Below are 17660 nucleotides of genomic sequence, written 5' to 3'. Positions count from 1 at the left end.
AACTCTCCCTAAAGAGAATTTGAAAAGCAGAAAGGCAGATGGAGTTTGCTGAACTCATGCACTGAATGCTGCAAATAACCACTGTGAGTTTATTGACAAACAGCTGAGGAGATGGTCTGGTTCCACTTAGGGGCTGGAAGGACCCCAATTATCAATGCAAACATCTTGCCTGGGATCTGTTCCAGGAATTCTGTGCTCCATTACCTCAGCACCAGCACTGGGGGGAGCAGATCTCCCTTTTTACCAAGGGGGAAAAAAGGCAGCCAGCAGTACGGCAACACCTGATACACACCTGACATCAGATTCCCCCAAAAAGTCAAGCCCATTTTAACACAAACCAAAATTACTACTTTTGGACTTTTGGTTTTTTTTTTTTTAAGGCTTGGTTTGTGGCCAGAGGAGCTGCCCTGAGGACCCTGCCCTAAGCAGGAGTGCTGGCAATCATCCTGTCTATGCACAGCACGGCAGGCTAATCACAAACAGGATGCTCTGTGAACTGGAAAGAAGGAAACCTCCCTAAAATCTTGTTATCACCTGTTTTTCTATATTTAGTTCACTTTCAGGGTACTTTGCAAGGCATATTTTGCACTGGCTGCAGATATAGCTGTCCTGAAAGCAGCAGGGGACAGAGGGCTGGATTTTGGTGGCTTTCAGTCATTTTTGTGCCTTCCCAGAGCCAGAATCAGACTAGGATGCATTCCCTTTTGGGCACTGTCTGGTTTTGGTCCCTCCTTTACCACCACCCCCCATTAGGCTGGTAGCAGCCTATGGTGTTGGGGATCTCTGCCTGCCTCCTTGCTGAGGTAAAGCTGATTAAAGAAATTAAGCCTTATTAAAGGGTGGGAGCACTAAAAGCACAATCATGGTAGTGTCACCTTTTCAAGAAACAGCTGGGAACAGCAGCCAGCCCTGGCTGTGAGCCTGGCTATGCCAGGAGAGTAGCAGGAGCCTTAGACTTTACAGGGAACACACATTCCTGTATTCATTTCCTTATTTTCTTGACAGAGCTGGTGGCACAGCTTATGGGGCCATCTGGAGAGCACATTGTGTTCTCAGAAGAGTGCCCAGACAGCTCAGGGCAGCTCAGACAGACCCACTTGGTATAAACTCCTTGCTGCTTACCAGCTTTGCCACCTGCCTCACAGCTTGGCTGGTGAAGGGCTGCTCTAAGGTGGGGTTCATTAAGTGCTGAGTTCTCACACTGGCACTAAAAAGGAGCTGCAAGAGCTTAGACACCCTAAGAGCAGGCAGAGACAAATATTTCAAGAGCAGAAAAATCCAAGATTTGTCCATCAGAATGTATTTATTTGAAAATACATCAAAATGCCTGGTTAACACATCACAGTGAGCGGTCGAGCTTGGTCCCTCCCCACAGTCCATCCCTGCCAAGTGGACAGTCCTGCCTTTTCCAGCAGCAGTGGGATGAGGCTCCTTGGCTCATTCAATGGCTTCCATCACTTCCATCACCAGAGTCCGTGGTCCTGTCATGATGAGGCTGCTGATGGTCTGATAGTCCAGATGCAGAACGTAGACCCCATTCACTGAGAAAACAAACTGGCACACCTGCAAGAGAGGAGGGACAGGTTACCCTCAGTCCCACAGCACCTCCTGCCCAGGACTAACTGGAACCAGGGGCTGTGATGCAAATAACTTGTGTCAAAATCCTGGAAACCCTCAAGCATCACCACCCCTTAGCTACACCAATAATCACAAAGTGCTGCAATCACTGTGTCATAAAAATGGGACCAAAGGGATTTAGGCTGTGAGCTAACAGAGTAAAAAAAGACTCATTTATGAGCAGTGGCTCATTTCACAGATGGAAATGAAGCACAATATTAACATCCAGCAATTTGGTAGCAAATGAGATTAGGTAAGGAGAAATTAACTGGGCTCTTGAGTAAATGAAACAAATTCATCCATCCCCTTCCAATCCTGCCTGAAGCAAACAAGGAGTCACACTCTGCCTCTGAACAATCCCATTATTTCAAATATTCATGTGACTTTAGACTTATATCAGCTTTTAGAAATTACTCCCTTGCTGCTGGAGTTCCTGTAGGGAACTGGGAAACTCAGCACTTCTTTCATTCATGACTAAGACTTCACACCAAACTCGCATGCCTGGGCCTAAACTGAGTTTCAAGCTCTAAGTTCATTTCTCTTGAGCTGGAAATACTGGAAATTACTTGATAAATCAGATCAAGGCATCAATTTAATATTATTACAGTTTTTGTGTACATGGAAAACAGCTCCATGCAGAAGTCCATTGCTAATAGCATGGAAACAAAATGCTCAGGAACTGAGCATTCCAGGAACTGAGAGAAGTGATTCAGGACAAAGCTCTTCCCCTTCCTTGCTTCCCTGAGGTTATAGAAAGTCACTTGAACGGAGCTGGGAATTCTCTGCTTTGTTTTTAGCAGCTCAAACAGTTTTGACAGTTCCAAGGCCTGGCACAGGGATGGCAGAGGTTTTTGAGTTTGAGTTTTAGCTGACCACGGCTCCTGTGCTGCCTTGGAAAAGGCAAATCCTCCACTCTGCCACCACACACGGGGCACTCTGCCTGCAGAGAGCATCCCTCCCTCCACCTCTCCTGAGCTCCACGTGCCCATGCCAGCAGTCTGATCCCCAGAGCAGGAGGTGGGAATATCATGGAAGAAGTGTTCAGCTCAAAAAGCTCCAACAGGACACAAATCCCATCTCCTGTTTATCCTCCATGAGTAATAAGTACCTTCATCCCTGCAGCTGCAGCAGGTCCTCCTGGGTCCACTGCCTGGATGTGGCAAGGTCTTCCTCCTCGAACCACAAACCCCCAGCCCACTGCATCCCCCACAATCTGCAAGCACAACAAAAGGGGCTTAAAAACCAAGGAATGGGCTGGAGAGAGGGGATGCCACAGTTCCCAGAGAGACAGAGAGCTCATGATCCAAACCCGTTATGGGCGGGAGAGAAAGGGCCGTGCACCAAGTGAGAAGCAGAACTGATTAATTGCTCCCTGATTAATTGCAAAGCTGTTTTATGATTAATTCCCTGTCAGCCTGTGCAGGAAGGAGAATCACAGGCGGCATTAAGCTGAAGGGCAAGGCATGCACCACGAGCAAGCTTGAGAACACCCCCAGAGCACGCGCACTTTTCCTTGGCACAGCAGAGCATTTCCTGGCTGGAAGGGGCTGCTCTTGCCTTGCCCCACGCTGATGTCAGCCTGCCAGAGCAGTTTGCTCGGATACTGCGGCCCTCTGAAGTGACCAAAGGAGAAAAAGAATTCCCAAGGGGCTTTGCACATCACCCATATAAATAAATAACAGCAACTGCAGAGCTAAGCAGGAGGAAATGAGCCATGAAAGGCCCAGGCTGGCAGAGTTGAAGGGCAGGGCAAGGGCGTTCAGGAGGAGAATGAGCAGCACGTCCTCAGATGTGCCATGCTAATCACCAGCTTGATTTTTTTTTGCTCCTTCCCACCATTTTCTACAGCACACTTAATTTGGGAATGTCATCCACATGATTTCCTGGTGCCAAACCAGCATGGCAAGGCAGCCCTCACTCTTCCTACACTGCTTTCTGTGAGATTGGCCCTTTCAGAGGTGGGCATTGAAGGGATGGGACACAAAAATAACCAAGTGCAATAGGATCCACAGGGTCCTACAGCTGTCTGGTAACATTTCCACCCAGCACCCACCAGCCCTGACTTGACCAGTCAAATTCTTATAGCTTTAGAAGTAATTTAAAAAGCAAAAGCCCCAAACTCAGATTGTCTGCAGCGTCCTGGAGGTGTGTCCATGTAAAAAGCCCATCACAAGGAAGGCAGTACTGGCCCTTGGATGTTCCCTCATTCAGTGCAGCTCCACGAGATGCTGATGGATCATATCAACACCCCTGATCTGCAGAGGGACCTGAAAGATGCACAAAGCTGTGCATAAGTGTGACAGAGGGTGAGTGTCACAGCCCCAAGTGTCACAAGACTTACTGGTACTACAATTTGCATGCAGCGGGGTGGAACAAAAATCACAGAATATTAGAATGGATTGGATTAGAAAGCACCTAAAGATCATCTCATTCCACCCCCCTGCCATGAGCAGGGACCTTCCACTATCCCAGGTTGCTCCAAGCCCTGTCCAACCTGGCCTTGGACACTTCCAAGGATCCAGGGACAGCCACAGCTGCTCTGGGCAACCTGTGCCAACCTGACCAATGGCAAAAAACTCCAAAATAGGAGATTTTTTTCTAGCCAAATTTTTTTTTTTTTTTTTTTTTTTTTCTGATCTACCTCATGGATATACATTAAGTTCTCAGAGGGGCTGAGCACATTTCCACCCACAATAATGTGTGAAGACATTGACCCCTAGAGAGTCACCACCAAAAAGCCACGATGATGTGACACACAGTCAAAGTTTTAGCATAGAGAGGTCAGAGCAGCCAACAGAAAACCACCCAAGAGCAGCAGGGAGCTGGATACTGCTGGATTAGCAATGCCATTCCCAATGGTCACTCACAGTCAGCGTTTTCTTGACATAGGGGGCCCCAGGGGACAGCAGCTCTTCGTTGGTGACAGGTCTCTTTAACACTAGAGCAGAAGGTGACAGATTCTATCAGAATCAAGGGGTTTGTACACTAAAGTGCATAACAAGGCAGCCTGGGGATTACCCTGGGCTGGAAAACAGATGTTAGAACCACAGTTCCTGCACACAGAAACCTCTGTGTTCATCTCAGTGATTTTCCAAACATTTTCAAATCAAGATGCAGAGGTGAGGCTGATGGGTTTGGTGGGCTTGGACCTGGGCTTGAGCCCATGCCCTGAAGGAGTAGGTGTCTCCCACATAACAACAGGCAAGGCAGAAGCTCAGACCTGATTTGGGGTTGCACTCAGCCACAGGGGGGAATACCAGCGTAGGAGGAGCGCTGAAGTAGGCGTTGGAGTTTCCAGAGAGGGAAGTGATGCTGCTCCTTCGAACTGCTGAGACAACTTTGATCTCCTTGTTGGTCTGGACTGAAAAAAGCACATAACATTTTTTTCTATGAAAAAACAGAGTAGCTTAAAATAACAAACTTCCCCCCAAGCCTGACTTGAAAGGTATGTGTGCACTGAAGAAGGTATGTGAGCTTAGAAAGAGTAAAACCAGCTTCAAAGAAAGATCAAGAGCTGATCTGAGCTAAGTTGAGTTATTTTCCTGGGACAGGGGTCTGTGCTAGAGACTGCCACTGCATTGTGACATCCACCACAAACCAGTGGGATGGGTGTTCACTTCATGGGACGCCCAGAGGAACCCCTTAAACTCTGCTGGAGCAACACCCTCATTCCGGGGGTCCTCTGGCAGTGTAAGCTTGCTTTCACATCCACAGTTACCAGAGAGGAAGCTGGTGTTGCCCGGGTCTGGGTTGAGCTTGCGAAGGCAGAAGGGGCTGTCAGGGCTCTCGGAGAGGGCACGGGAAGAGTTCTCATTGAGTAACTCCGTCAGACGCCGCCGCCGCCGAAAGTTGATCCAGAAGTGATAGAGAATGTCACTGTCAAAGAAGTGATGCCGATTGGAGACTAGGAGAGAACAGGGGAGGAGGGAGAGGCTGAGGGGGTGGAAAAATATATAACAAATATCCTGAGGGACCCTCGTGAATTGCTTCTAATGCCCCTGTGCTCTACTGCAGCTTTTCTGCCTCTTTGGGAATGCTGTCTGCAGGGAGGGAGGAACAGCAGGGCCACCCCCCAAGAGCTGCCATCCCCCCAGGGGTGCACTCAGTGTCACAGCCCTCCACCTGCCCCTGTCCCAGGACACTCAGAGGACTCCCTGCCTTCTGAATTGGAAGTTTAATTATAGCAGATGGATGTGATCGCCAGCCAAGAGGAGCTAAACATTACATCCTCACGCCCCAGCCCTCCAAACCCAGGGGTGCAGCCCAGCCCTGTGGCCGGTGGCTTTGAAGAACTGAAGAGCAAGAGCTCAGATTTCATCTCGAAGCCTTTGTGGATGGTAAAAGATTGCTCCAGTTTCAAAGGTCACCAGCTCCAAACATAGAACTAAAAGGCTCCATTGCCATCTCCAAGTGGGCACTTGACCAGCACTTGTTGCCCAGCATGAATGGGGATTTGTTCCTCGCTCACCCCTCGCTTTCCAGCCCAACTCACCATGCTGAATGATGCCGTGCTCCAGCAGTGCCCGTCCCAGCTCCACTGCCTCCTGCCTGTTCTCCACTTCTCCCTCCTGAATGAGCCAGTCGATCATCTCAGAGCCCAGGAAAGTCCTCTGGTACTTCACCGAGTTCTCCTCCCTCATCTTCAGGATTGACTCTTCCACGCTCACCAGCCTGGCACAGAGGTGGGACAAGGCTCCAGTGATGCCGAACATCCATCCCTGCCAATCCCCCCGGCAGCTGCAGCCGGCTGAAGCGAGGCCGAGGGAAGCGGGCAAAGCATCGCAGCCAGAGCATTCCTGCCGGGGAGCAGCGGGAAGGGAGGGAGGAACACGGAGCTGCAGTCGGGCACCTTTGGAAATCTTCATCACAGCGAGGCAGAAGCTCCAGCAAAACCAGTTGGGCTGTGAGCTCAGCTAAAGATCACAGGGAAAGCCAAGCAAGCGGCTGAGCGTGGGTAGCACATGGCAGACAGTCCAAATGCAAGCACAGGGTGGGTTTCGGTCTGCAGGTGCTCCACAGGCAGCCTGTGAGAGCTAAATCCAGTGTCTCCACGAGAGGGTGCAGCCGGCTCAGCCATCACTGCCGGGATGCTCTCCCCAACCCACGGCCACTGCTGAGGATCGAGAGCACAGAACAAGGGATGCACATCTGGCAGAAGGGCAGGGACACACCCAAAATCACCACCCGCCCTGCTGGAGGACTCTCCTTCAGGACCAGTTTGTGACCCTCCTTGCCGGAGTGGGAGGATGTGAAGATGTGAGGGAGCTGTTAAAGGAAACAGGTCCAGAGAGTGGGGTGGGGTTAAACTCTGGAGAGATGGCTTGGATTTAGAACCAGAACAATCAACACAAAGAAAACTAAACACTTGGAGGTGGAAGGAGTTTTCTCTACTCCCTGGGAACAACCTTTCCTATTAGGAATTTTGCAAACAGGCTGAGCAAGGGGCAGGCACCCAGGCCCATGAAGGTCCTGAAAGTCCCATACCTTGCTGACTTTGGTGGGACACAAGTCCTAATACAGCTGGTGGAAGAGTGCTGGGAACGGCCACTGGAACACTCAAACTGCCCTTCCCTGTACCAAATCCCAGACCCTGCACATGGGCTGGAGCCCTTGGAAGCATCCACGAGTTCATAGCAAAGCTCCTGTCCCATCCCCAAGGACACTGGTTGTCCTGCAGCTGTGGCAGGGCTCAGGAAACAGCATTTCCCAGGGGGACAGCAGGGATGCAGAGAAGGAAAAGCAGCGCCAGCAGGAGCTGTGGCTCCCAGCTGCAGGGCACCAGCAGCCAGCACAGCCAGCAGGGCACAGTCCCAGTGCCCCAGTGCCAGGGGAGGACTCACGTACTTCTCATAGAGGCTCTGCCCTCGCATGAACACCTTCACGTCCTTGCTGAGGGGGAAGGTCCCGTCATCCTTGCGGAAGCGGTAGAGCAGCTTGGCATCCTTGTAATCCGAGTGCTCATCACAGACTGGAAGAACACAGGGCAGGGATGTCAGTCTGTGATGGACACTCAGGGCTCAGCAGGATGCTGTCTCCAGCCTAAAAGCTGGGAGGGCTTCGTGCCACGTCCTTCCCTGTGCCCCTCGTGCCGTGGAACAATCGGCATCCTCAGTCCCCAGAAGTTACCTGCTCGTGAATACCTGAAGCTCATGCTGGTGGGAAAGGTCAGTTCCAAAGTACAGACCTTGGCAAAGCTGGACTTGGGGTCTGCATTTTGTTCCAGACATTAAAATATTTATTAGAATAAACAGGTGGGGTTTTTTTTTTCATTTAATCGTTCATGTTTAGATTTAGAGTAAAAGATGATGAACAGAATTGTCTCAATCAACTTTTAAAAAATAAAATACAGCCACATGTAAGCAGAATTAAAGGACAGAGGGAAAAAAACCACACTCCACTCAAACTCCCATAAAATCACTTGTCTGTCAAAAATACTCATAAGCCAAAAAATGAAAAAATGGCACAAACTTTTCCACATCATTTTGTGCCAACTCTGCCCAATTCATTTGCATGGCAAACTGACCTCAAGAAAAAATTTCATTCAAAGCCAGGTGCAATACAAGTGGAATAATTAAATCTGTATGAAAAGCCTCAGATTGATCGTGGGGATGGCCACACAGACTGTAAATGCACAATTCTGTAGTTGAAGTAACCTTTAGCAGATAAATATTTGGGATACAATTGTGAGATAAACCTGCCTGAAACAGACTCCTAAACTACAAGTACAAATAAACTCTCAAAAACTTTAATTAAAGACAAAAAATCCCAGCCCAAAAATCATAGTTCAGCTATTAAAAGTCAGCCTGCCTTCAGCTCCACCTACCTGACAGAAGAAGAAATTCAAGTTGTGAAAAGAAACAAACCCAAACAACAAAAAAACAGAATAAAGAGTTTGCCTGGAAAACAAAGGAAATTAGTCAAAGAGAAAAAGAAAAACCACAAATGTTTCCTCACTAAAGTAACATCATCCACTAAAATGAAATTCGAAAGATTCAAGATACTTCTTGTGAAAATTTTAACACTTTTTCATCCATCTGAGTAGACTGGCAAAACCACATTCCCCTTCAGGTGAGCAGCAAAATGCTAAAACTTGTCAGATTATCTCAGGCTCATCATTCCTGCAGAGCAGCTGTCTCAGATGCAATCAGGACTCCAAAGCCTGTGACTCACCGAGCACGAGGGCAGGATGAGAATGTTGTTTTAACAGTGAAAGTTTGCAGCCTCATAATTCCAAGGAACAACAATTCCAAAGCCATTGCAACCAGGAATAGAACAAAAAAAAAAAAAAAAAATCCTACAGGACTGTGCCCATAGAAAACCAAAGCAGTTTTCCTATTTAAAGACCAATTTGAATGTGTTTCCAGTGTGTAACAGAACCAAAGCTCAAAGCACACCAGACAATTAAGAGGCAACACAATGATCTTCATGAGATAATTATCTGGATGCCAGGGGAGAAGAGGGCAAACAGTTCAGCCAGACAATTGCCAAGCACCCAGCGCTGTGCTGCATTAGCTGACATCCCTCTTTCCACAGGACTAACAAAATTAATGGACACAAGGAAAGTTGGAAAGTCAACTTCTATGTCCTGCCAAGAATTGTCACAGGAGCAGGAAGGACATGTCCTAATAAGCAATCAAAACAGTGCTGGTACCCAGTGCTGCAGAGGTTTAATTAACTAATGGATTTATTTGAAACTGTCAGCTGGAGAGATGGAAAAATAATCAGGTGTGTTAATGGTTAACTGAGAACTCTCTGCTTCAGCTTTTTGTGACAAAGCCCAGCAGCAGTTTATTTTTATTCAAGGCAGTTTAATGTAAAGGGCATTACCCTCAGCAAGTAGCAGATGGCAACAGGGAATGTTTGCATTGCAGTGGTCAAAGGCAGCTATTTCTGCAGCCCAGAGAAGCAGGGGGGAGGAGAGGGTTTGGTGTGGTGTGGTCATCATCTGCTGCTGTCTCCTCAACTACATCCTCGTGTGACAAACCAGCACCAGCTCCAGGCTGCCACAGCTCCTGTCCCAAAGCCCTGGGAGCAGGAAAGCTCAGCCACCGCCCTTCCCACCGATGGCAGAGGTGTCCCAGGGCTGTTTGACAGTCTGGGCCTTTTGGTTTTGGCTGGGCCTGAAAACCACATGGACAGGAATTGCTTTTTGCCCAGCTGAAGCACAGCTTGTTTCCTCTTGTTGTGTCGGGACCAAGGGCTAGACCTTGCTCTACAGCACAGAGCTCACTATGTGACCTGAGCTAATTCAAAACTCCTCAAAGTTCCAAAGATGTTTGAAAAAGGAAAAAAACCCTGAATACTGCTAAGAGCTGGGCTTGAGCATCAAGCTGCTTTTTCTTCATGCTTCCTTTTTCCTTCCTTTTATTATTTTTTTTTAATTAGGTTCCACACATGGCAGCACACACTTAAATCCCACGGGAGGCAGGATTCCTTCAGCTCCAGGTTCACAAGTGCCAGATTAAATTTTCCTTGGAGTAATGTGGACTCCACAGCCCTATTTGTCCCATCATGGGACAACTAAGGAATACTGGGGTCTTATGGTAAGAAATTGAATTTTCCTGCAGATGTGAAGCACATGCTGTAATTCAGCTTCCATTTCTGTGTGACATAGACATGAGCCAGACCAGCTGCCGTAAAAACATCCACCTGCCTGGGTACAGGAATAAGGGCCAGGTGTTACTGAGCTTGCTTTCAAAGAGGAGACACTTTAGACATCATTTTACCAGTGCACAGCCCAAGGCCCTTCTCTGCTGGGCAGGGAGCTGGCACATCCCCCAAACCAGCACAGCCTCACACAGATCCAGCCCCATGCAGCCTCTCCAGGAGCCCTCACCCATGGCAGGGCGGCACACGGGGGCCTGGGCACGCTCCTGCCTGCTGGGCTGAGGGCCACAGGGGCTGAGCAGACACACAGCCCCGCCCTGGGGGTGGCAGGACACCCACACACCGTGGTGGATGATGTAGTGATCCATCAGCTTCTGCATCAGGCGGATGCCGGTCTCGCGGTCGGGCGCTTCCTTGTGGTCGATGAGCCAGTCCGTGAGCTCCTTGGCCACGAAGCAGTTGGGGTAGGTCCGCAGGTGGTACCTCCTGTCCTTGATCAGCTTCCCGTCGTGCAGCCGGAGCCTGGCGGGAGAGGCAGCCACTGAGCACAGCTGGCATCTCAGGGGGGTTTGGGTGTGATGGCCCACATCTGCCCAGCCTGGAGACACCACCCTGGATGTGCAGGGACTGATCAATTCAACCAAACCCCTGGGCATTGCCAGACTGCATCAGTCAATCCCAATCAGACAATCCCAAGGAGCCCCTGCACCGCCCCCTTCTCTCCTCCTGCCACCACTCAGGCTGCCTGAGCAGATGTAGTGTGACCCACACATGTCTCTTCATTCTAAACAAGCCTCTAAAACACACAGCAGCCAACCAAATGGGGTGAAGAGGGAACAAAACCCTGAAAAAACCAGCAGTGAGTGTATTTGTTATCTTGGCACGATTCTGTGTCTGGTTCTCCTTCCCCACGGCCACAAAAGCAGGAATAAAGGACAGGGCCTTACTCATAACTCCAGGTGGGAGCGGTAACAGGAGCCCTCCTTCCTTCTGCCCAAGCAAAGAGTGCCAGGTGGATGCCAGCACTACCTAATCCACATACCCACCAACCACAGCAGCGGTGCACAAGAGCCCTGACGTTTTCTGGCTCCAGCTGGGACTGACTGGACAGAGTTTACCCAAACAATGACCCTCCTACCCCCAGAGCCCGCTGCCACGGCTGCGCTGCAGCTCCGACGTTCGGGGAAGGTTACTCAGGTGAGCACAGCTTTGACTTTCAAAAGGTAATTAACAACTGAGAGAGGCACAGAGTTCCTCTGTGCTCCAGCCCAGTTTGGCAGGAGATCTGTCCAGGGGCCAAACTTTTGCCCTGTAGCCATGACTGTTCCCAAAACACCAGTGCTGAAAAGTGCCCAGTGTGTGCAGCAGGCTCTGAGGAGAGATGTTAATTAAACATCTCTCTAACTAGGATGGTTTTCATTTAAAATTATTCATTGCAATTCCCAGCTTTGCCCCCAGCCAGTGAGTTTTACTAAGGCATTAAACACTGTAGCCTGTCATTATTTCATGCCTCAAGTTCTTTTGTTCTTTTTTGGGAAAGTTATGCCTGTTGGACAACACTTTTAGGTACCTCACAAGAAGTTTAAATACCCTAAAAAACTATCAGCTAGTAATGGATTATCCTATATTGTAGGATTTACAAATAACTAACTTCCAAAAAGTTTTACCATAGAACACTTTATTAGAGGAATAATTAGTAATTGATTTTTGTAATTTATGCTGTGAAGTTGACAGAAGTTTTCAGACCTTCCTGCTAATTAAAATACTAAAGATTCATGCAGAACCAGCTCCTGGCCTTGCCTTGCACAGACCTCCCTCAAATCCTGAGGTCCATATCCAGCATTTCACTCTTTACCTGGAGGCTGATTCCCACATGTGACCAGCACTCCTTCTGCAGATGGATTTTACCCAGAAAGAACACTCCACAGACAGCTGCCCTGCTATTTTTAGAGTTTTTGTCTTTTTTCTTCCTTTATTTCATGGTCCACTGTCAAAATGCAACCAGACACAGTCAGCAGTGACTGCAAGCAGAGGCTCCCCACCTGTGGAGGAAGACACAGCCAATTTTTATGTTTTCTCTCCTTCACCATCACCAAGTGGGAAGGCACTCTAGAGGAATGTTTGGTAAAGATAAGAAATGTTCCAAGATTGCTCTGTTGCCATCAAGAGTCTACAGGAGTCTATAAATATATATATATTTACACTCACACACAGCCCCTATATATACAATAATACACGGACCATTATCACACAAGGCCTGAATAGAAACTGGTTAAGAGAACACTATTTCCCCTATTTTATTCCCTTTATTTAATCATGTTTCAGAATACAGAAAAAAATGCACAGATTTTTGAAGGAGATAAATAAAATTAAAAATAAAATTTAAAAAATAATAATAAAAAAATGATGAAGCAATGCTGCTGAGGCCTATGATTTAAAAATTAAGAACTACACTTATTCTGAAAATATTCGACTGGGAGCAATTTCCAGGACAGGAATTAAGTGGGATTTCAGCACCTCTGGAGCAGCATCTTGGACCTTTAAGGGCTCTGTTCAGCCTGTGACAAATTTTCCCTCTGTCCTGCAGACTCAGGGCAGCGGAAGAGGCTTGGCTCAAGTGTCCTTGTGGACTTTTCACTTTCCTCTTGTTTACTGTTTCCTGTCAACCCTGAAGAGACAAACTTTGTCCTTCAGCCCCAGGATGTCACAGCTCTCGTGTGCTGTTACAAAAACAAAGTTGGTGAAACCATGAGTGGGCTCTAATCATGCTTCCAGATAAAAAGAAAATTAAGGAAATCTATAATAATGTGCAATATTATGAGTTTTCTAGATGGCCCTATGTCTCTGTGGACATATTACTTCTTCAAAAGGATTGAAAAAAAAAAAAGAAAAAACAAAAAAGGCTGAATAAGGTCAGGATAAAACACTTGCTGGAACATGAGAATGGGCTCTTATGAAACACTCCTGGCTTGGCAGGCAGAGCCTCCACGTGCGTTTGCTTTGGGTAGGTTGTGTTGGGTAAGCAAATTGTTTCTTTGTCAAGGTCACTACAAAGCCATCATTATTCATCCTGGGTAGCCTTGTTGAAAGGGACATCCAAACAGATGAGGAATAAACTCTCCCTCACCTCCCATGTAAACAGACCTTGAGCATCTCAAATGACAAGGTGGATCTTTCAAGGAGATTAATTCCAGTCCACATTCCCACAGCAGCTAAGTACAAATGAGTGGCCTTGGAAGATGCATCAGCCAAAAGATCTTTTCTGTTCCTATCTTCACAGGAACAAACATACAGAAAACAAATAAACCCCCCCCACCACCACCAAAACAACAGAGTGCTCACTAAAAGGCAGCAGCAGACACAGGAGCATTTCTGCAGAGCAGCTGCTGCTGGAGAGGCACATTCAGGCAAAAGAGCTGCTGCAAACACACTCAGCAAACCCCAGTTTGCATCACCCCCAGTCTGAAAAAGCACCAGTACATCTGGGGACAAGGGAGGGCTTTGACTGCCCAAAGTGGCACTGAGATACCTTTGATTTTCCCTGTATTTAAATAAAAGTATAGGAATTTCATTGGGAAATTAGTATAGGAAGACTAAAATCTCAAAAAAAAAAAATCCCAATAAGCACAAGTCCACTTCCCAGTCCTCCCTTTCACCAGTGCTAGAAATTTAATAATTAGCTTTTTAAGGTCATTCTGACCATGAAGTTTCATCTTTGAATAATGTTCCCTGCTAGATCAAGCAGTGCCCCATGATTCCTCAAGGAAGTCATGCTCACCACAAGAGACCCGAGTCCAACAGAGAACCACCAAACCTCCTGCAGACAAATGGCTTTTGGGCAGGAATAAAAATGTTGGCACATTCAGCCACACACACCTTTAGTGAGCTCAGTTTCCAGAGCATCAAGATACAAGTGTTTTATTTAACAGCATTGCAGTTTGAGTCTCCAAATAAAACACTCCTCAGCTCTGCAAGTTTTGTACAGTGGCAGAAATTGCAATTTTATTCTTTGTAGGAAAAAAAGCCTCCTTCTCCTCTCACTTCTTCTGTGCAAGACATAAATTTACTGAGTATGTTTTATGTTTAGGAATGATTAATGCAGCTTTACAGAGCTATTAGAGCACAGCTGCTTCTCCTGACCATGGGAATACCCAGATGAGAGTGCACCAGGGCTTGTCCATACTTGAGGAACTCCGATTACAGCAGGGTGTGAATGCAAAGCGAGGAAGCTGTTCCAGAGCCTCTCTGTGTAGATAAGCCATTTGTTGCAATTAGAAGTGACTAATTTGGCCTCTCTTACAGAATGCCACCCAGGAATACACGACGCCCAGTAAAACCGATACGATTTTCATGCAAGTTCGTATGCCTGACACAAGAGGAATGACAGCAGATATGAGGAAGGAGCCTGAGCCAGCAGCTCTGTCAGACTCAAGGCCAAAACATCAGTGAAAATTTTATTTTTGTCATTCTAGGAGAAACTCAAAATATAAAATTCTTTTTCCTCCTCCCTGGACCAGGCAGCTGTTGAAGCAGAGGGACTCTGACAGACAGACAAACCCAAACCACACTGGGCAATCTCCCTCTGATTCCTTCAGCTCCGCTTCATTCCCAGCCATCCACTCGGAGCATTCCACCAGCCCTCACTTGTGCAGCTATTCCTGGCTGGGAAACACATCCTGACACTGAACAGATTCACCCCTCTGGCCAAACCAAACTCTGAGGCATTTGCAAGCTTGCTGGGAAGCCAAAGAACTGTAAAGATGGAGCAAAGGTTTGTTTGATTTAATGTAATAGTGGGGAGGCAGGGCAGGAAGCGGGGAGCAGGGAAAAACAAATGTTTGATGTTTCATGTGGATACAGCAGCGTTATTTGCTGATGGAGGTTTACTGAGTCAGGGCAGCTGCAAGGCTCCTTTCCATGCCTCTGTACTCCACATCTGGGGAAAAGCAGGGCTGGACATTTAGCCCTGTCCATTTGCTGCTGTCTGACACATCACCCAGCCTCTCTGCCTCAGTTTCCCCATTGCTCTCCACCGGCTATCCAGGTGCCAGGAAGATCCATACCACTTAACTCCTTACCTGCCAGGCTGTGAGATCCCAAAACACAAGAGAGAAATTCAAACTCTCTGTGTTCTGCCTCACTCCATTCTCCTTCCAGCCAGAGGTTCAGTGGAAGGAGCAGCCAGGCTGGTGTCCTTCCCCTCATCCTCCTCCCCAGGTTTTACACCAGCAGCTCCTTCCCATCCTTCCTGCCCAGACCAAAGCAGAAGGATGCAACTGCTGTGTGCCCAGCCCCAGCAGAAGGACCCTCCTCTCCCTCACTGTGAACTCTCAGATTTTGGGAGCTCCCTAAACCAGGAAACTTCAAGGCACTGCAGTTATGGGGGGAAAAAAGAAAAAAAAAAACAAACAAAAAAGATGGATGTCCCCAAAACTACATAAACTTCGGAGTTTTTATTAACTTTATCCCAGTGTGCAAAGAACTGGAGGCGTTCTGTTCACTAATAAATTTACTGAATTCCCTTCTCGTGCTTACAGTCCCCAAATGGTCCAGGGTCTGACCTGCTCCTGTCCTGCAACAGGTACAGGGAAGTCACATCACCCCCCACATTATCACGGATATTTTTCCTATTTTCCACCCACATTTCAAAACAAACCAGAATGGCTCCAGATACAAACAATCAAACTGCTCAAGAGCTAAAAAAAACCCCACAGTCAGATGCATGGAAGCAAGGATGGGGTTCTGACCCCAGATACACAAGGAACACATTTCTCAGCCATACATTGCATAGGAGAATGGATTTTTCTCTTCAGAGGAAGAAAACCCTCAGAAGCTGCTGAAGAACTGGGACTACAAACCAGCAGAAGTTCCCAAATGAGACTTTCAGGAAAGGGAAGCTCCAGTTCAGGCACACAGCACCCATGGAATGCCCTTCCAATCACCCCAAAAATCTGAGCATCCCCAGAAATGCTGCAGCTCTCATCCAGCAGAGGATCAGGGACCTTGTGGGTGCTGCTCAGTGCCACCACATCACTCTCCGTGATTCGGGGAAGGTGGAAAGGGAAAAAAAATCTGTTGCCACCTACAGTCACCCACCAGTCCCCTGGTGCCTGGGGGTGAAAGGTGGGAAACTCCAGAGAGGAGCAGCAGGACAAGGCATAACAGAAAGGGACCTGGTTCAGCACTCTTTGGTGGGTGAAGGAAGGATCAGCAGGTACTGGAGAGCACCCGGGGGAAAGAGCTTGCTCAAGGATAAAGCTTTGAGCCTGCCGCTGACGGGATGCAGCCCAGAGCCCCGGACACAGCCCAGCCCCGGGCTGCAGGAGGGCCCGGGACCTCCTACCTCAGCTGCTCTCCAGCAATCATCACCTCAGCCCTGTAGTGCTGCTCCGTGGCTTTCTTCTTCAGGCTGCTGCTCAGGCTGTCCATGCCTGGCGATGCTCCCATGGGATGCGGCTGGGGAAGATGCTGGTCCCGCCGCCGGCCCGGGCCAGGTGAGGCAGCCCGGAGCTGCCGGCTCCGGCTCCACGCCTCTCCTGCCCTCCCGCAGGCTCCGGAGGAGGAGCCTGCTGCAATCCGAGCCCGCTGCTCGCCCTCTGCCTCCGCCTGCGAGCCGGGACAGCGCCGGGATGCTCGCAGCAGGCTCTGTCCCCTCTGTCCCCTCTGTCCCCTCTGTCCCCTCTGTCCCCTCTGTCCCCTCTGTCCCCTCTGTCCCCTCTGCCCCCTCTGCGGGCACACACGGCCCGGAGGATGAGCCGCAGGATGGGCAAAGCAGTTCCTTCCTCACGCTGAAACTTTCCTCAGGGGTTCAAGATGTGCCATTCCCCAACGCAAGCCGTGTGCCTTGTTCCCATCTTCCTCCCTCTGCCTTTCCACAGGTTGGGATGCATCCCACACCGTGGCCAGCGCTAACAGGGGGATCAGAGCAGCTTGAGCCCTCCCTCTGTGCAGCAGCCGCCGCAGAGGTCGGGTGGAGAAGCACAGGCTGTGAAAAGCAGGATCTGGCACTGGTGAGTCTGGAGCTCTGCTGGTGCCAAGCTGACACTGATACCACCTCTAAAATCTGCCTCCAGGCACTGGCACCTGCCTCAGCTACCGCTCATCATTCCCGTTATTTGAGGAACTTGCTGCAAGGCCAGAGCTGACCTGAAAGTGATGGTGACCAGCAAAGAAAAAGGCAGAGGAACTGGGATGTGGAGGGGGCTAATGACATCCATCACTAGTGCCAGATTCCTGTGCAATCATACTTCCATCAGTGAAGTCAGGAGTGAAAAATATTGCCTGGCACAGAGGACCAAACCTCAGAAACACAAATCTTACCAAAAGGGAGTGGAGAATCTTCAGGTGTGAGGGCAGGGAAAGAAATTCTATCAGCTGAGAAAGCTCTCCTTCAATTTAAAGTCTAATAAACGAAATACTCTCTTTAATTAGCTCCT

At 48.6% G+C, this 17660-nt stretch overlaps 1 protein-coding gene across 1 annotated transcript; it reads right to left on the bottom strand.

Annotated features, from left to right (window-relative positions):
* Window positions 1-1284: 1284 nt before the first annotated feature.
* On the bottom strand, window positions 1285-17401 carry LOC111938090 (DEP domain-containing mTOR-interacting protein-like). The gene is made up of 9 exons (XM_023939671.2): window positions 16568-17401; window positions 10568-10746; window positions 7462-7585; window positions 6110-6288; window positions 5336-5521; window positions 4838-4978; window positions 4485-4555; window positions 2726-2830; window positions 1285-1563 (listed from the first exon to the last, which is right to left on the bottom strand). Exons 1-9 carry the CDS (start codon window positions 16669-16671, stop codon window positions 1438-1440), a joined length of 1215 nt encoding a protein of 404 aa, XP_023795439.1. The 5' UTR covers window positions 16672-17401; the 3' UTR covers window positions 1285-1437.
* Window positions 17402-17660: the final 259 nt, after the last annotated feature.

The sequence above is a fragment of the Cyanistes caeruleus genome, chromosome 16, assembly GCF_971803275.1.
Source record: "Cyanistes caeruleus chromosome 16, bCyaCae1.hap1.1, whole genome shotgun sequence".
Taxonomy (NCBI): Eukaryota; Metazoa; Chordata; class Aves; order Passeriformes; family Paridae; genus Cyanistes; species Cyanistes caeruleus.
Note: the sequence above shows the minus strand (reverse complement) of the source record. Positions and strands in the feature narration are given on the sequence as shown.